Source organism: Gorilla gorilla, chromosome 3 (assembly GCF_029281585.2).
Source record: "Gorilla gorilla gorilla isolate KB3781 chromosome 3, NHGRI_mGorGor1-v2.1_pri, whole genome shotgun sequence".
In the NCBI taxonomy this organism is placed as follows: Eukaryota; Metazoa; Chordata; class Mammalia; order Primates; family Hominidae; genus Gorilla; species Gorilla gorilla.
Window position 1 is genome coordinate 11,223,652 of NC_073227.2, and position 23,626 is coordinate 11,247,277.

General features: G+C 42.1%; 1 protein-coding gene across 6 annotated transcripts in view; it reads left to right on the plus strand.

Moving 5' to 3' along the window:
• The window catches only part of FAM193A (family with sequence similarity 193 member A), a 195,489-nt gene that overhangs the window by 115,802 nt on the left and 56,061 nt on the right, over positions 1 to 23,626 (plus strand). For 4 of the 6 annotated variants that reach the window (XM_055384378.2, XM_031010479.3, XM_055384380.2 and 1 more), the window contains exons 8-14: positions 2,234 to 2,305; positions 4,974 to 5,051; positions 6,741 to 6,853; positions 6,995 to 7,237; positions 10,025 to 10,178; positions 10,296 to 10,475; positions 19,318 to 19,569. In XM_055384378.2, coding sequence (XP_055240353.2) covers positions 2,234 to 2,305; positions 4,974 to 5,051; positions 6,741 to 6,853; positions 6,995 to 7,237; positions 10,025 to 10,178; positions 10,296 to 10,475; positions 19,318 to 19,569 — 1,092 coding nt within the window. The remainder of the gene's footprint in view (positions 1 to 2,233; positions 2,306 to 4,973; positions 5,052 to 6,740; positions 6,854 to 6,994; positions 7,238 to 10,024; positions 10,179 to 10,295; positions 10,476 to 19,317; positions 19,570 to 23,626) is intronic. The other 2 variants (XM_063705032.1, XM_031010478.3) reach the window with 1 other exon arrangement.

Consider the following 23,626-nt stretch of genomic DNA (forward strand, 5'->3'; position numbering starts at 1 on the left):
CAGAAAAATAGTATAGTTAGTGATAACATAGGGAAAGAGATGAAAGAGAAGGAAGATGAACCGTTACCGAGTGCTGTGCCAAACCCAGTGTGGCTAGAGCCTCACTACTGCTTCCTGGTGTTACCACATCTGCAGATGACAGGAGGCTCCCGAGGGTCTCAGCCAGGCAGGCCTGTTGGGGTTTAGGTCAGCGGTGTCCTACGTAGCATAACATCCTGCCCCTAAGAGCCTGGGGTACTGTCCTTAGTTCCACATGTGATGGAAATGGCAGATAAAGTTCTAGTTTCAGAGATTCATTTCTCCAATTGAACTGTAACTAAACACAAAAATGCCCTTAGGGAAATTCTTTTACTAAAACTGAAAAATCCTTTGGGAATAGTAATTTCTTGAGGTATCTGTTTCTTGAAGGTAAACATTTATTTTGAAATATTATATATGGTATTATTGCTGTTGTTCTAGGGAAAATGGTATATATGTAAAAATAACACATACATGTTCTCTCTAGGGAGAAAATAACAGTGTCACTTAAAAAGTAAAGTGTATTTCTTTAAAATTGCATGTTACATTGCTTTTACAAAGAGAAAACCAGTCTCTTCACTAAAGCAACCAGAAGATGCTTTTTATTTTTATTTATTTATTTTTTTTTAGACGGAGTCTCTCTCTGTCACCAGGCTGGAGTGCAGTGGCGTGATCTTGGCTCACTGCAACCTCCGCCTCCTGGGTTCAAGCAATTCTCCTGCCTCAGCCTCCCGAGTAGTAGGGACTACAGGCGCCCGCCACCACGCCCGGCTAATTTTTGTATTTGTAGTAGAGACAAGGTTTCACCCTGTTGGCCAGGATGGTCTAGATATCTTGACCTCATCATCCACCCACCTCAGCCTCCCAAAGTGTTGGGATTACAGGTGTGAGCCACCATGCCCAGCCAGGAGATGCATTTTTATTTTCACTGTCTTGTGAAGAAACCATGAGAAACAATCTGCCACTAATACAATTGAGGGAAATTGAGCCACTTTAGTAACATCCAGGGAATAATAGTCATTCTGGAACCATGTATGCATGGGTGGGAGGTTGTGGGGAGCTGAAAACAACAGAAATTTATGCTCACAGTTCTTGAGGCCAGAAGTTCAGAATCAGTATGTCAGCAGGGCTATGTTCCCCTGAAGGCTTTGGGGGCAACTGCAGTGACCCCTGGAGTTCTTGGTTTGTGGCCACTCCACTCTCCACTGGAGCCGTTTTAATGCGCTATTTCATTTAAAACCTTTGAATGAACATTGGTTGCTTCTAATCAATAACATTTTAGAAATTTTATACTGATTCAAAGGTTTTAAAATGTTGAATACGTGTAAAATAATTGAGTCTCTGTTCACAAATAAGTATGTATGTATGTGGCAAGAGAGTTAGTAGGTTTTGTTTGTTTGTTTGAGATGAGTCTTACTCTCTCAACTAGGCGGTGGTGTCATCTCAGCTCACTGCAACCTCTGCCTGCTGGGCTCAAGCAGCCCTCCCACCTCAGCCTCCAGAGTAGCTGGGATCACAGCGCACACCACCATGCCTGGCTAATTTTTTTTTTTTTTTGTATTTTTGGTAGAGACGGGGTTTCACCGTGTTGCCCAGGCTGAAGTTTGAAATCAATTATTTTTATGTTTGCTGTCTAAAATTCATTCTTTCTCTGTTGTTTGACACATACATAAGCCTGCAGGTACCCAAATTTGTTCCCCCCCAAAAAAAAATTACCCTGAGGCTGTGAGGAGAGAGTCTCAAGGAAGAGGTTTTTATTGACGTTATTTATCAAACAACTCTTACACTGTACACTAAGATTTTATAATAACTGCAGACATATACAATGAAAAGGGAGAATTGGCACCAATATTGAGTCTTCCCATCCAAGAATATGGTATGTCACTCTTTTTTAAGGTTTTTTAAAATATATTGTATTATGGTTTTATAGTTTGTAAATCTTGACCCATTTTGTGCGTCCATAGTCTGTAGTTTGAGGGGCTGCTATGACCGGCATCTTGAGTGGGGAATGTGTATTTAAAGCATTCATGCTGGAAACTGGGAAAATGGAGATTCCCTGTGACCAGTCATCTCGCCAGATGCCAGCATTAACTCTTGTAGTTTTTGAGTTGAGTCTTGAATCTGGGAGTCTAGGAAATCACGGTATCTTCTACAAATAATGATAGGTTTATCTCATCTTTTCCAGCATTTGTCCCCTTTTTTTGGCTTCCACTAGGACCTTCAGACCAGTGTGAATAAGAGCATTGATACTGGCACCCTTGTCCAGTCCTGGCTTCGAGGGGCTGCTGTGAGTGTTTCACCATGAAGTTTGATGCTTGCCATACAGACTTTTGATACTTTCTAGCAAATTAAAGAAGTTTACTTTTATTTCTAGTTCATTTAGGCTATCATTTAAAAAATAAAACAGGAAGATGTCAAAATTGATGGTATGATTTTTCTTATATCAGTTTCTGTATGAGTTAAGAGTTTAGGTTACCTAATTTTGAGACATTCTTGCGTTCCTGGGATGAAACCCTAGTAGATCATGATATGTCATTCTTTATTCCATTATTAAATTTATTAGCTGATATTTGATTTAGGACGTGTGTGTGCGTGTGCGCCTGTGTGTGTGTGTGCATTCGGACAGCTATATAAAATTATTTTTAGAGACAGGGTTTCACACTGCTGGCCAGGCTGGAGTGCAATGACAAGATATTAGTTCTCTGCAGCCTCGAACTCCTGGGCTCAAGCTCTCCTCCCACTTCATCCTCCTGAGTAGCTAGGACCATAGGCACATGCCAGTGTGCCAGCTAAGTTTTGGCTTGGCGCAGTGGCTCACACCTGTAATCCCAGCACTTTGGGAGGCCAAAGCAGAAGGATCGCTTGAGCCCAGGAGTTTGAGACCAACCTGGGCAACGTAGGGAGAACCCCATCTCTACAAGGAAAAAAAAAAAATTAGCCAGGTGTGGTGGCATGTGCCTGTGGTCCTAGCTACTTGGGAGGCTGAGGTGGGAGGATCATAGGCCCAGGAGGTTGAGGCTACAGTAAGTTGTGATCACACCACTGTAGTCCAGCCTAGGTGACAGAGCAAGAGACCTTGTCTCAAAGATAATTTTATTTACAAACAAATGAAATTTTTTGTAGCGGTGGGGGTCTTGCCTTATTACCTAGACTGTTCTCAAATTCCTGGCCTCAAGTGATCCTCCTGCTTTGGCCTACCAAAGTGCTGGGATTACAGGTGTGAGCCACTGCATCCAGCCAGGACTTTTATATCTATATTCTGAGGTATAATTGAGTTGTCTTGGTCTTTGAGGTCTTATTTGTTTTGTATAAAGGTTGTGCTAGCTTCATAGAATGAATTGAGAAACTCTGTGTTTTTGCAATTTTCAGGAATAGTTTAAATTTTCTGTCCCATGAAGGATTTGATAGAACCTACCGTAAAACTTCGGGGCCTAATTCATTTTTACAGGGAAGAAGAACAAGAACTATAGATCTTGTCTGCCTTTTTAATTTATATGACATTTATTAGTCTATTTCAGGTTTCCTTCTACCTCGAGTCAGTTTTACAAATAGAATTTGGCTCAAGAAGTTATCCATATCGTTTAGTAAAGGGTTGTAAACTCACACCTGCAGGGCTAGGGAAAGTCACGGAAATGGATGATACAGGGTAGAGCGGCCCCAGCGTTCCTGTGGTGCTCACGGCCGTCACCACCCTCACCTTGAACGTGCCCTCAGTTGGGATAGGCCCTAGTGCAGCCTGGGGCATGGGTAGCGAAGGCCACACCTGTGTGTGCGTGCGTGTGTTCTCCTGTTCTCTGTTAGGGGCAGTCCCCACTTGGGTCCAACAGTCTTCACAGGGCCACCAGAGCTGCCAAGTTGTCAAGAGAAGCCAGAAATCTGGATTATTAGGTGAAATCTCGAACATTTTTAAAAAGAGGCGAAGTGCAAGTCGGACAAAATAGCCCATGAGCCCCTTGTTTGTAACTCTTCTTTAGATGTTACAAAGTATCAACTTATAAAGATACTTTGTCTCACAGTTTAAAAACAATCTTCTGGCCAGGCGGGCACAGTGGCTCATGCTTATAATCCCAGCACTTTGGGAGGCCGAGGCAGGTGGATCACTTGAGGCCAGGAGTTCAAGACCAGCCTGGCCAACGTGGTGAAACACCGTCTCTAGTAAAAATAGAAAAATGAGCTGGGCGTGGTGGCAGGCACCTATAATCCCAGCTAACTCAGGAGGCTGAAGCACAAGAATCGCTTGAACCCAGGAGGCAGAGGTTGCATTGAGCCGAGATTGTGCCACTGCACTCCAGCTTGGGTGATATAGCGAGACTCAGTCTCAAAAACAAAACAAAACAGTCTTCATATGTACCCATATCCTTTCTCAATCCTGATTTTTTTTTTATGTTACCTTTTTCCCCCTTTTTCAGCCTTGACAGAAGCTTACAGAACCGACTTTCGGTTTTATTAATCACATATGCTTCTCTGTTTCCTCAGTAATTTCTCTTTTTGCCTTTAACTCCTAACTTCTTTGTTAGTTTTGTTTTGCTTTGCTTTTTAAGTCTCATATGCCTGTTAATAGCTCTTCCTTTCCTGTAGTCTGAGCTCTTCGTGTGGCAGGACCAAGTTGCCATCATCTTGCTTATTTCTAACACATTCAGGGCACATAATGGGCATTCAGTAAATAGTGAATGTTCATCCACTGTATTGACAGATTTAGTCAGAATATCTTGATTTCTCTTTTTACTGTTTATTCATCTCTGTCTTTCATGTGAGAAAAGTACTTGTGATGAGTTTGAGTAAAATAAATAAATACCTGTTAACATATTTGTAGTATTGTATCTTTATTCTGTTTGCAGATGATGTTTCTCTCATATATATCATTTTAAGAAAGTCTCCTCTTGAAAATGTCTTGTATAATTGTCGCAGGTATTAAAGTTTTTCTTTTTTTTCTTTTTTTTACATCCCCTTACTAGATGACAATGAAAACCAAGCAGCGCATGTTAACAGAAGACTGGGAGCTTTTTAAACAAAGAAGATTCATTGAAGAACAGGTAAGCTTGTCAATAAGAGAGGCAATTAAAGGAGGTAGAAATCTGTCCTGACAGCAAATGACTTCTCTGCATGTTGATGTGCTTTGTTAGAACAGCACTGGAGGACCACATTGGCATGTTTTGCCAGCGTTAAAAACTGTTCAAGATGGTGTTTTTAATCTCAAGATAAACTAATTTTCACCTATTTCCTTATCTTCCATATAGGCCTCAAGAAAAACCCATGTGTATTGAGTGGCCTCTCTATCCCACAGCAGCCCTGGGTATTTTGCAAAGGATATTACCTGAGTCCCCACAGTCCCCTATGAGGCAGATGGTGCCATCTGCAGTTTACATACGAAGGAGGGTGATAGGGTGAGGTTAAGGATGTTGCCTGATGTCCCAGAGCTGGAATGGGGGCCCAGCATCCCCAGACAGAGCGCTCAGATCTCCAGACATTTCCAGGTTCTGTGCCTTCAACATGGCAGCTGGCAGATCTGGACTCTCCCTTCCTCATCTTCCTGGCGGTGCCTCCTCCAGGCAGGCTTGTGCTCCACCTTTGCTGGAGCTGTTTGGCAGAGCTTGCTAGTGATGTCCTGTATCTGGTCTGGGGGCCCTTGGCTTCATCTGGAAACTTGGCTTCCCCTGATCTCCCATCCACGTGCCACATCGACTCTCTTCCTGTTCTCTGACACTTGTCTCCATCTCCTTTACGAACTCCAACTTCATTGGCCTTTCTGCAAATATTGGTGGTTCCCTGGCCTTGACCCCATGCCTCTCTCCACATTTGCATGCCCGTGGTCTCCTCTGGGCACCACAGGTATACAGATGGCACCAGTGTTGTGGCATGCTTACCTCTTCCCTTTCCCCATTCTGCATGTGTCCTGTGCTTTTGTTGTTGTTGTTGTTTTGAGATAAAGTCTCACTCTGTCGTCCAGGCTGAAGTGCAGTGGCGTGAACTCGGCTCACTGCAACCTCTGCCTCCCGGGTTCAAGCAGTACTCGTGTCTCAGCCTCCTGAGTAGCTGGGATTACAGGTGCCAGCCACCATGCCTGGCTAATTTTTGTATTTGTAGTAGAGATGGGGTTTCACCATGTTGGCCAGGCTGGTCTCAAACTCCTGACCTCAGGTGATCCGCCTGCCTCTGCCTCCCAAAGTGCTGGGATTACAGGCGTGAGCCACCTTTCCCGGCCATCCTGTCCTTTTGAGTGGCCCTTCCAGCTGCCACCTGTCCCATTGCCAGAGTGGGTCCAGAGTTCCTTCTCCTTTGAAATGCAGATGCTCACCTTGTCTGTTAGAAGTTGAGGTGCCATTTCCTCAATAGCTCCCAGGCCGACCCCTTGCCCTCCACGTGCCAGTTTTCATTCCTACAGCTCTGTTCTCAGTACCTTGCAAGTACCAAGCACATGGCAGACAGGGTAAAGGCCGGGTGTCTGCATCGGGTGTCTGCATCAGGTGTCTGCTGTGAGGGCGCACTGCAGCATGTTTGCTGAAGACAAAAGCGATTAGGGTCTCCTGGTACCCGAGCCCTTTGCAGCTCAGCCCCCAGCTTGCTGTTGACTCCAGGTCTGCTGCCCCTGTATTCCTGGTCCTGTTGCGCTGAGGAAGCAGTGCCCGTGAACATGATACATGTTAGCAGAATTACTGAAAAATAATGAGCCATGTCTCGGGGAAGGGTCTTGGAAGATTAAAGCATTTTAAAATTTCCTCTAGTTAACCAATAAGAAAGCAGTTACTGGCGAGAACAACTTCACAGACACCATGAGGCACATGTTGTCGTCCCGGCTGAGCATGCCCGACTGCCCCAACTGCAACTACAGGAGAAGGTAAGCCTGGGTTGTGGTGTCGGCACGACTGGCCCATGAGACCTTCACTGGGCTGAGCGGAGGCCTAGAACTGACCCTTAGAGAGCATGGTCTAGTCTTGTGCATTGGCTGGCTTGGTAACTGTCCTTAATTCCTGATCAGATGTGCTTGCGATGACTGCAGTCTCTCACACATCCTCACGTGTGGTATCATGGACCCCCCCGTCACTGATGACATCCACATTCACCAGCTCCCACTTCAAGTGGATCCTGCTCCTGACTATCTTGCTGAGAGGAGCCCGCCCAGTGTGTCATCTGCAAGCTCGGGATCCGGCTCCAGCTCTCCCATCACAATTCAGCAGCACCCCAGGCTCATCCTCACAGACAGTGGCTCGGCACCAACTTTGTAAGTTGTGACTTTGTAATAAAGTTTCCGAAATTTAAGTCGCCCCAGTAATGAGAAATACGTACAGTAATGTCCACAGAAGTATGAACATCATTATTGTGCTTTTCATGACAAGGGACCCTGAGGTTTTTAATGCAGCTTTTAAAACATGAAATCAGTAAACCCAAACTTTTAACACTGTTTAGCTGGGAAAAAAAAAAAGCATGGTAAATTAATAAAGGCCAGTAAAGAAAAAACATGTTGGTATGCAGAGAAGAAGTGTCTCTAATTCCGGCCTCACATCTCCTCATTCTCCTAAAGGGTGACCAGTCCGCCGTCTGTCCTGTCTCACTGTCAGCCCAGCACTCATGCTTGTTTCGTGTCTTGCTAAGAACTCAGGCGATCGCTTTAGCAAGCAGTTGAAGGTTTCTGTTTTTCATGTTCCCGCATGATTAGAAGTACATTGTTGTGCAGCTGTCACCAATTCCCATTGTAGTTGGCTGGTCCCAGATTTCTTCAGAGTTGTGACCCTGTCATTTGGGGAGGTTTCACATGCTAATTTCCAAAAGGGTTGCACATGATCATATGTAGTTGCTAAAGTCAGCTTAGGTTTAGTTTACATGTATCGTAGAGCACACAGGCATCATGTTCCATGTGGAGGAGTGCAGTGGGAGAGATTGTTGTTCCTGACCTTGGCTGTGCAGCGTTTCTGGGATTTCTCTGACCAACTGACTTGTGTTCATTCCTTCTGTCTGGATTTCTCATGGTGACTGACGTTTTCCTTCAGTCTTTCCATTTTCAATTTGGGCTTGTTCTCAGACAAAATAATTCTGAAAGGACTGGTTTAAACTCACTGACTCTGTTCATACAAAGATTGCAGGCTGCTGTTTATTGCCTTAGAGACACTGTGTACTCTCCAGGGCACAAGAAAGAGTGTTGACATTTTTGCAGCTGGCTGTTATCCAACTTCTTACTGAAACATAAAAATTAAACATATATAGCCTAATGAAAATTTAAGATGGAAAATTTCATCCCTGTTCATTTGTCACAGCTGCTGATGTCAGTTATGGTCTCTTGTGTCACGTGTGGTAGTGGAAGAAATTGGCTGTGGGAGCCTTTCTCCTTGGGCCGGAACTGCCCATCACCAGTTACGGGGAGCCTAGGTTCTCGGGACATCTGGGCCTTCAGCAGCTTGTGATCAATGTCTTCCAAATGTAAACTATGATTTGAAAATCTCCAGTGTTATCTTTTCATTTGTATTGTCTCTTTCTTGGTGCCTTTTCTAAGTTGGTTAAAAAGAACAATGTGATTGTAGTCAGTGTACCACACAGTACTTCCTGGATCTTATGGGTTGGTTCTTTACGGAGCTAGGGCTGGTGAAGCCTCCTGCCGTCACATGGAGCAAATGGCTGAGTTACTTCTCTAGAACCTCAGTTTTCTCATCTGTAAATTGTGCCGATGGTCATCCTCAGGAGTGTGTATGAGCATTGGCCCAGGCAGCGTCCCAGGTGCAGTGGGCCTGCAGGAAGCCCTAGGACTCTGCACCTTGTGGGTGCTGTTTGTACTTACCTCTGGTGAGCTCCAGACTCTAGCATGTTACTTGTAATGTGTTGAAAAGACACCGGAATTTGGTAGTCCTGGACACTCTTCACTCATTCTAGGAAGTGAGATCACGACGAGTTCCTAGGGTTTTGCCTTCTGGAGGTTGCTGTGTGCCCAGGCTGAAGATGGACTCAGTGCATGTTTTTGTGGACCTTGGAGCATCTTATTGCACTGAGCTTAAATGTGCCAGCTCTTTTAATGCACCAGAGCTGCATCTTAAGTGGTCTCTGTAGGCTAAAGCCTTGAAATCTGTTTAAAATTAATTTCAGGCCGGGTGCAGTGGCTGATGCCTGTAATCCCAGCACCTTGGGAGGCTGAGGCGGGCGGATCATGAGGTCAGGGGATCGAGACTATCCTGGCTAACACAGTGAAACCCGTCTCTACTAAAAATACAAAAAATCAGCCGGGCGTGGTGGCGGGCGCTTGTAGTCCCAGCTACTTGGGAGGCTGAGGCAGGGGAATGGCGTGAACCCGGGGGGTGGAGCTTGCAGTGAGCCGAGATTGTGCCACTGTACTCCAGCCTGGGAGACAGAGCAAGACACTGCCTCAAAAAAATAATAAAATAAAATAAAATTAATTTCAGTAAATTTTTCATTTGCCTGTTGCTTAGATGTCTTGCTAAAGCTGATGTTTAATTATGATCATGAGTGACCAGGCCATGACTGGCCTTAAAGCAAAAAAAATTAGTCTTCTGTTACATAAGTGCCTTTAAAGTTTTGTTCAACTGACTATTTCTGAAAATTTCAGCCCTAAGTTGAAAAAGCAAACACTAAACAGCTAAGGTTAAAAAAGCAAACACTAAACACCTAAGGTTGCCATTGGTACCCCTTTAATTTTAATCACAAATTGTGTTGTCTTGGGAGTAGCAGAGAGGAGACTAGTTTTATACCAGCGCTCTTCAGGTCAAATGGAAACGTTAATCAGTCTGGTTAAATTTTTGTAGTTTCCTTAATATTTCTACTTTTGGAGGTTTTTCTGTTTGTTGTTTGTTTTTTACTCTTCCAAATGGCACAAATGTTAATTTTCCAAGCATTTTTCTCATGTTGAGGTTACTAAGAAATGTTAGTGGTAGGAATGATACTTAACTAATACTCTTTGTAAATGAAAGCCGTGATCTGTCCAGGAAATATCTGTCCTTAGTGGCTGGTTTACTCATTGTCTTTCACAATTGAATGACCTCACAGTGACCATCTCTGCTTGTGTCAGTTGTAGTGATGATGAAGATGTTGCACCATTGTCAGCCAAATTTGCTGATATTTATCCATTGAGTAATTATGATGATACCGAGGTGGTGGCCAACATGAATGGAATCCACAGCGAATTGAATGGTGGCGGGGAAAACATGGCCCTGAAGGATGAGGTATGGACATGGCTTCTTCGTAGCAACAATAAATGACATAAAATGATGGTCTGACATTTTAATTTTTTATATTACTCTGTTTTGAAAAGTGCAAATTACAAAAGATTGTCTTTAAAGTCTCCTCAGATAAGCAGTACCAGCAGTAGTTCCTCAGAAGCTGATGATGAAGAAGCGGATGGCGAGAGTAGTGGGGAGCCCCCAGGGGCCCCGAAGGAAGATGGAGTGCTGGGAAGCAGGAGCCCCAGGACAGAGGAGAGCAAAGCAGACAGTCCACCCCCATCCTACCCAACAGAGCAGGTAGGACTTTGCTTGCTGTTTTGCCAAGGATCTCTTTTTCTGTGTGTATTTTCTCTAAACATGAGCATTACTAAATACAAAGTTATTTTGTTTCCCATAATTTCTGAAGGTTAGAACTGAAGAGAGTCAAGGCATACTTACAATCTCCATTTGAATCTTGTTTTTCTTGCTCGAATATCAATCTTGATTTCGCAACACCCCATGGCAGCTCTGTGGAGGCCTTTTTTGTCTGTATAGAAGCAAAGAGAGGAGTTAAAAAAAAATAGTGGAATATTAAAATTTCAGGAAAGGTTTGTTTTTCCTGTTCATTATCTGTTCTTCTGTTAGCCAAAGATGAGGGTACCTTATTAGCTTTTTTTCTCAGAATTTCATAAATAGATGCTTAAACAAGTTTTTGGCCGGGCGCAGTGGCTCATGCCTGTAATCCCAGCACTTTGGGAGGCCAAGGTGGGTGGATCAGTTGAGGCCAGGAATCCAAGACCAGCCTGGCCAACATGGCAAAACCCCGTCTCTACTAAAAATACAAAAATTAGCTGGGCATGGTGGTGGGCACCTATAATCCCAGCTACTTGGGAGGCTGAGGCACAAGAATTGCTTGAACCTGGGAGGCAGAGGTTGCAGTGAGCCAAGATTGCGCCACTGCACTTCAGCCTGGGCGACAAAGCAAGACTCTGTTTAAAAAATAATAATAACAACAATAATAATAAGCAGTCTTTAAATGAAAGAGAGAACAAATGAAGGTCAAAGTGCTTGGCTGATTTATTTTATTAGGTAATATAAATGTAACACTCAGATGGTAAAGGTGATGTTGAAAGGTCTATCTGGGAAGTCTGACCACATCTCCTTACCAGTTTTTTCTTCTATGTATAATGTTTTTGATGTCTTATCCAAGAAAACTTTGCCTACCACAAAACTGTTTTCTTTTAGAATATTTATAATTTTAGTTCTTAGATTCTGTTTGACTCAGCATTTACTTATTGTGAGGTGAGGATATAAATTCACCTTTTCTGCATATATAGATATCCAATTGTTTCAGTACAGTTTGTCAGAAGTACCCCATTGAACTGCCTTGGCCATTTATTGAAAATTTATTGAAAATCAATGGACTATAAATGTAAGAGTTTATATTTGGACATTCCATTCTGTTCATTTGATCTCTGTGTCTGTCCTTACACCCATAGTGCATTTGACAATTGCTTTATGGTAAGTTTAGGAAAATGGGATAGGGTCTTCCCTCCAGCTTGGTACACCTTTCTCTCTCTCTTTTTTCTTTTTCTTTTTCTTTTCTTTTTTTTTTTTTGAGATGGAGTCTCCCTCTGTCACCCAGGCTGGAGTGCAGTGGCGCGATCTCGCCCCACTGCAACCTCTGCCTCCCGGGTTCAAGCAATTCTTCTGCCTCAGCCTCCCAAGTAGCTGGGACTACAGGTGCACGCCACCACGCCTGGCTAATTTTTTGTATTTTTAGTAGAGATGGGGTTTCACTATTTTGGCCAGGCTGGTCTCGAACTCCTGACCTTGTGATCTGCCCGTGTTGGCCTCCGAAAGTCCTGGGATTACAAGCGTGAGCCACTGCACCCGGCTGGTACACCCTTTTCAAAATCGTTTGTGCTGCTCAAAGTTCTTTGCATTCCCATATAAATTTTAGGATCTACTTGTCAACTACAAAACGCCTCCTTGGATCTTGAGGGATTGCATTGAATTCTTGAATATATATTTAGAATTCTCCAGTGAAATCCTCTGGATGTGGTTGTGGTCTTTTATTTGTGGGATGATATAGATCAATTTAGGGAGAATGCAATCCTAACAAAATTGAGTCTTCTAATCTGTGAATGTGCTTTATCTTTCCATTTATTTAAGTCATCTTTAATTTTTCTCAGTAATTCTAAAAAAATTCCAGTCTTTGTGTCTGGAATATATAAGTATTATGTGTTTTCATTCACAGTAAAAGGTATTTTCTAATTTTGATTTCCAATTGATCATTGGTAATACATAGAAATACAATTGATTTTTTTATATTGGTCTTGTGTTCTGCAGCTTTACTAAACTTGTTTATTCTAGTAGGGTTGGTTCTAGTAGGTCCTTTTGCTGTTGTTTTGGTAGATTACTTTGGATTTTCTATATACAAGATCATGTTGTCTGCAAATAAAGTTTTAGTTCTTCCTTTCCAATCTGGATGCAGTGCTTTTAATCTTCCCTTCCCTTTCCCTTCTCTTTTCTTTTTCTTTCCTTCCTTTCTTCTTTTTAAGAAACAGAATCTCACTCTGTCACCCAGGCTGAAGTGCACTGCTGCAGTCATGGCTCACTGCAGCCTCAAACAGCTGGGCTCAAGCAGTCTTGCTGCCTCAGCCTCCCAAGTAGCTAGGACTACAGGTGTATTACAACTACAGGCATGCGCCACCACGCCCAGCTTTAAAAAAAAACTTTTTGTAGAGAGAGGGTCTCACTATGTTGCCCAGGCTGGTCTTGAACTTCTGGCCTCAAGCGATCCTCCCATCTCAGCCTCCCAAAGTTTTAGGAGTATAGGTGTGAGGCACCATACCCAGTCTGGATGCTTTTAATTTCAATTTCTTTTTCTTTTTTTTTTTTTTTTGAGACGGAGTCTTGCTCTGTTGCCCAGGCTGGCGTGCAGTGGTGCTATCTCGGCTCACTGCAAGCTCTGCCTCCCAGGTTCATGCCATTCTCCTGACTCAGCCTCCCGAGTGCTTTTAATTCCTTACTCTTGCCTTATTGAGCTAGCTGGAAACTCAGTACAGAAGAGAATTGTTGCAAGCAGATATCTTTGCCTTGTTCCCAATCTTAGGGGGAAAGCATTTAATCTTTGACCATTCTTTAAATGTGATATCAAGTACAGGTTTTTCATAGATGCCCTTTATTGGGTTAAGGAAATTCTATTCTACTCCTAATTTCTTGAGTTTTTTCATGATTTGAATATTGAATTGTATTGAATATTGAATTGTTCGGTTTTTCAAATGTCTTTTCTGCATGTGTTGCGATCTTGTGGTTTTCGTTTTTTATTTTGTTACCGTGGTGTGTCACATCAGTTGATTTAAGGATATTAAATCAACCTGTGTTCCTGGGATAAATCCCACTTGGCGGTGGTATATAATCCTTTTCATATGTTCCTGAGTTGGTTTGCTAATATTTTGTTAGGATTTTTGCATCTGTGTTAATACTAATAAAATACATTGGTCTGTAGTTTCCTATCTTTGTGATGTCTTTGTCTGACTTTGGTATCAGAGTAATACTGGCTTCATAGGATGAGTTAGGAAATGTTTTTTTCACTTATGTTTTCTGAAGGAGTTTGTTTAAGATTGAGATTTATTAAATATTTGATAGAATTCACCAGCAAAATCCTGTAGGCCTGGTCTCTTTTTGTGGGAGATCTGTAATTACTAATTCAAGTTTCATTTGCTTGTAATAGGTCTTTTCAAATTTCCTATTTCTTACTGAGTGAATTTCAGTAATTTTTGTCTTTGTAGGAATTTACTCATTTAAGTTGTCTAATGTGTTGGGATAAAGTTATTCTATACTGTTATAATCCTTTTTAATTCTGCAGTGCCTGCAGTGATGCTAATTCTTGATTTGGGTAATTTTATCTTCCTTTTAATGGCTTCAGTCACTTGGGCTAAAGATTTGTCAATTTCTCTGTTTTCTTTTCTGTGTCATTGGTTTCCATTCTGAAATTCATTATTTCTTTCTATGTTCTTTGGGTTTTGCTTGCTCTTCCTTTTGTAGTTTGTTGAAACAAAAGCTTAGATTACTGATTTTAGAGCTTCCAAATTTATTGAGACTTGTTTATGGCCTAACATATAGCTTACCTAGATCGTGTTCTATGTGTACTTGAAAATAATTTGAATTTTGTTCTTGTTGTGTGGAGTGTTCAATAAATGAAAGTTTGATCAAATTGGTTGATGGCATTGTTCAAGTCTTTTATATTGTCTTGGTCTATTCAGGCTACCATGTAAGGACAGTAATCCCATTCCTGAGAGTAGAGCCTTCCAAAGTCCTTATCGCCTAATACCATCACTTTGGAGGTTAGGCTATCAACATATGAATTTTGGAGGGGCACAGATACTCAGATCATAGTATATATTCTTACTGATTATCTGTCTGGTGGTTTTATCGGTTACTGAGAGAGGCATATGGAAGCCTTCAAGTTTAACTGTTGGATTATTTCCTTCTCGTTTCACTTCTTCCTTGTTTTGGTTCATGCATTTGGGGGTGATGTTATTGAATTATTGTTATAGCTCCCCTGACATATTGCCCCTTTTATCATTATGAAATGTTTGTCTACTGGTGTTTCTTAAAGTCCGTTTTATTTGTTAATATAGCCACTCCACCTTCTTGGGTTACTGTGTACATGTATTTTTTCATCCTTTTACTTTCAGTTTCTTTGTGTCTTTGAATCTAAAATTTGTCTAACATCTTTTAGTTGCATTTTTATCCTGTATATGTCAGTATCTGCCTTTTTAAATATTAAACAAAAATTTTAGTGTACTATTTTAATTCTTCTGTTGATTCTTTTTTAAATTTTCTTAGTGGCTGCTGTAGGGTTACAGTATGCATCTCTTGTGAATGTCGTTATAAAAAATAAAACAAAAAGAAACAAAAATTAAAATACAATATGTATCTCTTTTTTTCTTAGAGACAGGGTCTTGCTCTGTTACACAGGCTGGAATGGGGTGGCATCATCATGGCTCACTGCAACCTCAAGCTCCTGGGCTCAAGCAGTCTTCCTGCCTCAGCCTCCTTAGTAAGCTGGGACTATAAGTGTGTGCCGCCATGACCGGCTAATTTTTTAAATTTTAGTAGAGACACGGTCTCCCTGTGTTGCCCAAGCTTGTCTCAAACTCCTGGCCTCCAGTGATTCTCCCGCCAGGAAATCCCAAAGTGCTAAGATTACACTTAACCAGTGTACCCAGCCACAATATGCATCTTTTTTTTTTTTTTTTTTTTGATACAGAGTCTTGCTCTGTCACCCAGGCTGGAGTGCAATGGCGCAATCTTGGCTCACTGCAACCTCTACTTCCCAGGTTCAAGTGATTCTCCTGCCTCAGCCTCCCAAGTAGCTGGGATTACAGATGCGCACCACCACGCCCATCTAATTTTTGTATTTTTAGTAGAGACAATGTTTTGCCACTTTGGCCAGGCTGGTCTCGAACTGGCCTCAAGTGATCCGCCTACCTCAACCTCCCAAAGTGCTGAGATTACAGGTGTGAGCCACCACGCCCGCCCACAATATGCATCTTAATTTATCACAATCTACTCCAGATTATTACTGATTTAATTCCAGTAAAATATACCAACTTTGCTCTGCAGGAGCTCCATTTCCTTCTTTCTCCTTTGTACTATTATTGTCCTATATATAATTACATTTGTATATGTTACAAACCAATAATATGTTTTAATTACTGCTTTATACAGCTTTATAATTTCTAGAGCAAATAAAAGAGAAAAATATATTTATACAGTGCCTGCCTGTCTGCCTTCTTTTCTTTCTTTTCCTTTTCCTTTTCCTCTTTCTCTCTTTCTCTCTCTCTCTCTTTCTCTTTTCCTTTTCCTTTTCTTTTCCTTTTTTTGAGACAGAGTCACACTCTGTTGCCCAGGCTAGAGTGCAGTGGCACGATTTTGGCTCACTTCAACTTCCACCTCCCAGGTTCAAGCAGTTCTCCTGCCTCAGCCACCTGAGTAGCTGGGATCACAGGCAAGCACCATGGCACCCGGCTAATTTTTGTATTTTTGGTGGAGATCACATTTCGCCATGTTGGCCAGGCTGGTCTCAAACTCCTGACTTCAGGTGACCTACCCGCCTTGGCCTCCCAAAGTGCTGGGATTACAGGCATGAGCTACCACGCCTGGCCTGTATTTATACAGTGTTTTCTATTTGCTAGCTGGCTAGTCATTTCTGGCATTCTTCATTTTAAATTCTGCCGAATTTAAGTTACCATCTTGTTTTTACCTTCTTTTAATATGTCTTACAGGACCAGTTTGCTAGCAGTTAATTCTCTTTTTGTGTAAATGTCTTTATTTTGCCTTCATTTTAAAAAATAGACCAGGCATGGGGGTGTCTCACGCCCAGCACTTTGGGAGGCAGAGGCGGGCAGATCACCTGAGGTCAGGAGTTCGAGACCAGCCTAGCCAACGTGGTGAAACCCCATCTCTTCTAAAAATACAAAAATTAGCCAGGCGTGCTATCATGTGCCTGTCATCCCAGCTACTTGGGAGGCTGAGGCATGAGAATTGCTTGAACCCGGGAGGCAGAGGTTGCAGTGAGACAAGATCGCGCCATTGCGCTCCAGCCTAGGCGAGAAGTGAGACTCCGTCTCAAAAATAAATAAATAAATAATAAATAGAGTGGTTGTTTTTAGGAATAGCTTTAGACTCACAGCAAAGGTGAGTGAGAGCTACAGAGACACCCTATACCCAGGGTCCCCACACACAGCCTTCCCACTATCAAATTCCACACCAGAGTGTTACTCTTGTTACAGTCATCAGCTGTCAGACTGTTAGAACAAGCAGTCAGTTCTCCTGGCAGCCTGGCTTTCTCAAGAAGGTGTTTTAGTAGGGTCTGGGGTCATCCTAGGGACTTGGCCTTTGGCTGCAGGAAGCCTTAGGTGGTCATTGTGTGCCAGAGTTCTGCAGCTGTCAGTATCTCTTTGTTTTTATCCATCTTAAGGTTCACTGAGCTTCTTGGATCTGTAGACCAATGTTTCTCATCACATTTGGGAAGTGGAATGTCCACATGTTATTTGGATGCTCTTCCCTCTTTCCTCTGGGACTTGGTTCTGCACATGCTGGAGTGCTGGCTGCTCTCCCACAGGCCTCTGAGCGTCTGCATACTTTCCCCTCATCCCTTCTCTCTGTTCCTAGATCAGTTCCATTGCTCTTCTTCAAGTTCACAGATGATTTTTCTGCCATTTTAAGTTTGCTTTGGAGCCCCTTTAGTGAAATTTTGGTTTAGCTATTGTACTCTTCACCTGTAGAATTTATATTTTACTGTTTTTTTTTTGTTTCTCTTTTTTTACAGTAATTCCCTATATGTTGAATCTTTATTTTCATATTTTCCTTTAATTCTCTGAACATGTTATAACAGCTGCTTTGACATCTTTGTGTGCTAATTTAGTATCTGAACTCACTCCTGTTAACCGTTTGACTATTTATTTCCTGCATGTGGGTCACACTTTTTTTTTTCCAGACAAGGTCTTGCTCTGCCACCCAGGCTGAAGTGCAGTGGCATGATTACAGCTCACTGGAGCCTCGAGCCTGGACCTCCTGGGCTCAAACAATCCTCCCACCTCAGCCCCCCAAGTACTTGGGACTACAGGCACACACCACCATGCCTGGATAGTTTTTGTACTTTTTGTAGAGACAGGGTTTTTCCATGTTGCCCAGACTAGTCTTGAACTCTTGGGCTCAAGTGATCTTCCCACCTCTGCCTCCCAAAGTGTTGGGATTACAGGTGTGAGCCACTGCGCCCAGCCTAGGTCATACTTCTCTTTAATCTTTGCTTGTCTCATAATTTTTTGTTGAAAATTGGACATTTTAAATAGTGTAATAATTTTGCATTATCATTTTTTCCCTTGAGGGTCCTTTGTTGTCTTTTGTTTGTTTCCTTGTTTTTGTTATTTCCTGGGCTTCAGTTGCAGGATCTGTATCTCCCACATTATGTGGCTGTGGGTGTCTCAGCTTACTTCTTCTCTTCTGCTTTTTAGTTTGGCTTCTAGAGGTCTGCCCTTTGTCCACCTGGCTGATTGGCCAGTTGATGATTTGGGCAGAGGTTGCCCATGCACCTTGAATCCACAGGGGCTCCATTGTTGGCTGTGGGGTGAATGCGCTCCGCTCTCAGCTAGTTCTCAAGTCAGCTGTGTTGGCCCCTTCCTCCAGCCCATTAGGTGTCCTCAGTGCATGCACTGTGCTCTCCTGGTCAGCCAGTGAGTTGTGGACAGCTTAAGAAGCCCTTCCGTGGCGCTCTCATTTCCAGGGTTCTCTCTATTAGATTTCTGTCTCCTTTGCCACTCACCCCAGTTGGGACCTCAGTCTCAAGGGAACAGAGCTGCAGGCTTCTCTATTCATTCCCTTCTGAGTTCACTGCTTTTACTGCTTCACCCTCTGCCTGACCAGGCTGCTGTTTTTGGCAGCAGGGTTGGTTTGCACTGACATCCCTGCAGTCACAGAACTCCTGTGCCCACTGCTGACTGAGTCAGGGGTGGAGTACAGGTGCAGGAAGTGGAAAGAGTCCCAGAAAAGAAAGCCAGACTTGCTGTTCTTCCTTGAAGTTCTAGCTGATTTGCATGAATAAATGTGTCTCAGTATTTTCCTTGGGCTGATTTCCAGAGCCTCAGAATGGTTGCCTTTGACAATTGTGTTCAGTTTTACATTTGCCCTGAGGGAAAGGAGCCACTGACCTCTTCACTCCAGTGTAACCGGAAGTCACGTCTCTGCTTTGTTTTGGAGAATCTGTGTGTGACTACTTAGAAGCAGTGTGAGCCCAGTGGAGCACAGCCATCCCCTCTCTACTCTGTCGTCTTCACTAGTTCCCTTGTCCCTGCTCACATGTGGGAAGTGAAATTTTCTGCGTAGGCATGAGATGCAGAACCAGTGGCTCTACCTGAGTCTGTCTGTGGAATGAGGTACACCTCTCTTCTCTGTGCGTCTTCTTCAGTCCCAGTCTCTTGGGGTCCCTCGTTTTCCTTGCATGGAAGGCCCTGGTCAACTCAGGGTGTCAGGAAAAGCCCACTTACCTTTGTATTTGCTTTGTAACTACTTGGCAGAATGTGACTGACTTTAATTCATACCATTTATTGTTTCACTAAATAAGTATGTTTTTTTTCTTTCCTCTTAGGCTGAACAAGCTCCAAACACTTGTGAATGTCATGTTTGTAAGCAAGAAGCTTCTGGACTGACACCATCTGCAATGACAGCCGGAGCCCTTCCTCCTGGCCATCAGTTCTTGAGCCCAGAGAAGCCCACACACCCTGCACTGCACCTTTACCCTCACATCCATGGACATGTGCCTTTGCACACTGTTCCACACCTGCCACGCCCTCTCATCCACCCCACCTTGTATGCAACGCCCCCCTTCACACACAGTAAGGTAAGTCAGGGCAAAAAGGGTCTGAAAGCTCACTCTTCACTGAGATCCTACAGGAGTACATAGTCAAACAAAGAAATCTGTGAATTAGCAACTTGCATAGGATAGCATCTGCTCTGGATAGGAAGGTCTCCAAGTGTTTCCTTTCACCATAATGTCTTAAGCACTGTAATTTTGAACCTTTACAGTTGCAACAATCATTAAAAACAACTGTGAAGGTCATAGTTCTTTTATTCAGAATTAAATAGAACAGAAGGATTTTTCAGGTGCTATTTCTAACAGGTTAAACCTAGGAAATATTTCCACAGGAGACCGGTGATCTACTTGTGATCTTCCAGGGCTTGCTCTTCTTCTTAATGTGATAGGTAAAATAATGTGAATACAGCATGAGTCCTCTAACACTGGCGGGACTCTACAGGGTCTAAAATGTCTCTGCTGCTTTAGCATTGAGAAATACATGAGCCTAAATAAAGGAGGAGCCCTAAGTGTGATGCCACAGTTATAACGCCCTGCAGGCGATGGAGCACTGGGGAGGGGAGGGTACAGACAGGAGAAGCTGCCAGAAACCCAGTGTGAAGAGCTCATTCAGGAAGTGGAGTGAGGATGTAGAAATAAGTTGATTTTTATGCATTTCTTCCCAGAGAACCTCATGTGTATGCTTAGTATCTTAGACTTTACAGTGAAATTCTTAGGCTGGTTTCTTTCTTTGGACGTTAGAGAGCTTTGCCTCTCTAGTTATTTTGAGCTTAACTTTACCAGAATGACTCACCGTAATTCTGATTGTTTTTTTTTTAATTTGTACCAGTTATTCTTGTCCAAAGGTAGCTCTAAGCAGTCAAAAATATAATTTATTTCAAACCCTAATTTATTATTTAAAACATTGATTTTGAGCTGGAACAGAAAGGGAGGAGGACATGACATGGAATGATTTTATCCAGACCACAGTTTTTCCAAACACATGTGTGTTTTCTCCCCTCTAGGGGTCACTGTGAAGTGGGGTACATGTAGCCCATAAGTGAGGTTTGTTGTCTCTTTGCTAGGGAGAGGCGTAGGTGGAAGATTAACAGACACAGGTTTAGAATAGAGTGTAATAAGTTTGCCACATCTATTATAATTACTTGGCACAACCATCCAAATTCATGCTTAAATTTTGTTAGATTGAATATTGCTCAGTTTGAACTTTTAATGATGTCTTAATAATAGAATGCTTTTTAATAACATTTTTCATGTATGTAGTCAGAACCAGGCTATCTTCATGGTCCGCCTGGTTTGTAGCCAGATTTTCTCTGGGTGTAAAGTGAGGAAGGTTTCCACTCGCTGCTGTTGCCTGAAGAAAGCTCTATTACCTAGTTCCAAGAAAAGATAATATTCTGTTATGTGTTTTTGCTGCTGGAAGCTATTCAAGAATTAGTTCCTAAAAATACTCAAGTAAGATAGTAAAATTGATTATTACTAAAGACTGTGGGGCCCCTTTGGTTAAAAATTGATTATTTTCCCGGGCTTTTGGCCTTTTCTTAGGAAATTAGAGATCTGTATATGGGTAAAAGAAGAAAAACATGTTTTAGGAGCATCATTTGTATCTAATATCTGTTCTCTTGATACCTGTTAAACTTTAATCATATAGAAAGATTTGAATAGAAAAGCAAATATGGATAGAAAAGCAAATATGGAGTCAAGCCATATATGGTAGAGGTCGCATAGAAACTTAGAAATTTATAACTAAACGTTGTTTCTACCACTTCAGCAAACTGAAGACTATTCACTGATTCATTTAAAATATGTGGTGGCCATTATTATGTGGAAACATAAGATACAATTATCGAAATACTTCATTTGCATCTGGTATGAAAATGTTTGTTTCTGTAAACAAACTTGAATTGTCACTTACCAGGTCTTACAAGATTAGTTTGTGTTATTTGACTTAGTTTGGCTTAGTTGGATGCTGTGACCACATCTGTGCCTAAATGCATAATGCGTTAGCAGCCCTGAAGGGGTCTCCTGGTCCACCAGTGAGTTGTGGACAGCTTAAGAAGCAAATGAGCTATATCAGAATCGCACAAATTTCAGTGACATTGGAGGAAGTTTCTTAGAGATAATCAACAGGAGGATTGTTGGGCAAGAAGTTCTGAATGTAGGGAGCAGAAGGTGGGTGCTGAACGTGGAGGGGGCCTTGTGTACTGTGTCTGCCATCACTTTTGCGTTGTTGGGGCCTTGGGGAGTTTCTGCTGTGCTGGGGTCACAGTTTTTGCCTTTTGGCACATTATGTCATTGTAGTTGTAATTCTTATAATTCATATTTTAGGCATTGTGGGTAAATATTTAGTACCTAAAAAGTTTAGCATGGGTACTATGAAAAATTTATTTTCTGGCTGGTTGTGGTAGCTCACGCCTGTAATCCCAGTGCTTTGGGAGGCTGAGGTGAGAGGATTGATTGAGCCTGGGAGCTCAAGACCAGAGCAACATAGTAAAACCCTGTCTCTACCAAAAAAAAAAAAAAATTCTTGAAATTAAAAAGACTTGAAGACTAATTTCTATTTTCAAGTGTCTCCATACCAGTGACATACTGAATTTATATATTGAGTATAAGTTATTTGAAAGTTCAAAGTAATTGCTGAGAAAAATACAGTAATGAAATACTACATAAAATAAAAACTGTAAGTGCCAGAGAATTTAATTTCCAAATATTTGGGGATCTCCGAACTATCTTTTTGTTACTGATTTCTACTTTAATTCCATTGTGATCTAAAAGCATGCAGTGTATAATCTCTGGTTTTTTGAGTTTATTAAGGTATGTGTTATGGCCCAGAATATGGTCTGTCTTGGTGAGTGTTCCGTGTGAGCTTCAGAGGAATATGTGTTCTGCCGTTGTTCAGTGACGTGGTCTTCAGATGCTCATTATGTCCAATTGATTGATGGTGCTCTTGAGTTCCGTCAGTCAGCAACTATGTTCTGACTGATTCTCTGCCTGCTGGATCTGTTCATTTCTGATAGCATGCCCTTGAAGACTTCCATTGTAATAATGGATTCATCAGTTTCTCCTTGCACAGTTCTATCAACTTTTGCCCTACAAAGTTTGATGCTCTGTTATTAGCGGCACACACATTGAGAATTGTTACGTCATCTTGGAGAATTGACCCTTTATCATTATGTAATGCTCCTCATTACCACTGGTAACTTCCCTTGCTCTAAAGTCTGCTTTGCCTGAAATTAATATAGCTCCTCTAGCTTTCTTTTGGTTAGTGCTAGCATGGTATATCTTCCTTCATTGCTTACTTTTTAAAAAGATTTATTATAGTAAAATATGCACGAACATAAAATTTACAATCTTAACCATTTTTAAGTGTAGAATTCAGTGGTATTAAATACATTGATAATGTTGTGCAGCCATCATCCGTCTCCATAACTCTTTTCATCTTGTGAAGCTGGAGGTTTTTACCTGTTAAACAATAACTCCACTTCTCCCAGCCCTGGGCATCCATTATTCTACTTTGTCTTTGTGATTGTGACTACCCTAAGTACCTCATGTACATGGAATTGTACAGTATTTCTCTTTTTGTGACTGGCTTATTTCACTTAGCATAACGTCCTCAGCGTTTATTCATGTTGTCGCATATTGCAGAATCTCCTTCCTTTTTAAGGCTAAATAATACTCATCATATGGCTGTACCCTATTTTGTGTCTCCATCAGTGAACACGTGTTGTTTCCATACATTAGCTACTATGAACAGTGCTGCTGTAAACATGAGTGTACAAATATTTCAGCACCCTGCTTTCAGTTGTTTGGGGTGTGTACCCTGAAGTGGAATTGCTGGATCATACGGTAATTGTATTTGCAATTTTTGGAGGAACTGCCACCCTTTCCTACGGTGGCTGCACCATTTTACATTCCCACCAACAGTGCACAAGGGTTTCAGTTTCTCCACATCCTCATTAACACTTGTTATTTTCTGTTTTGCTTTTTTAATAGTAACCATCCTCAAGGATGTAAGGTGGTATCACATTGTAGGGCTTTTTGTCTTGTGTAAATGACCACAGATACATTGTAGTTTTGATTTGCATTT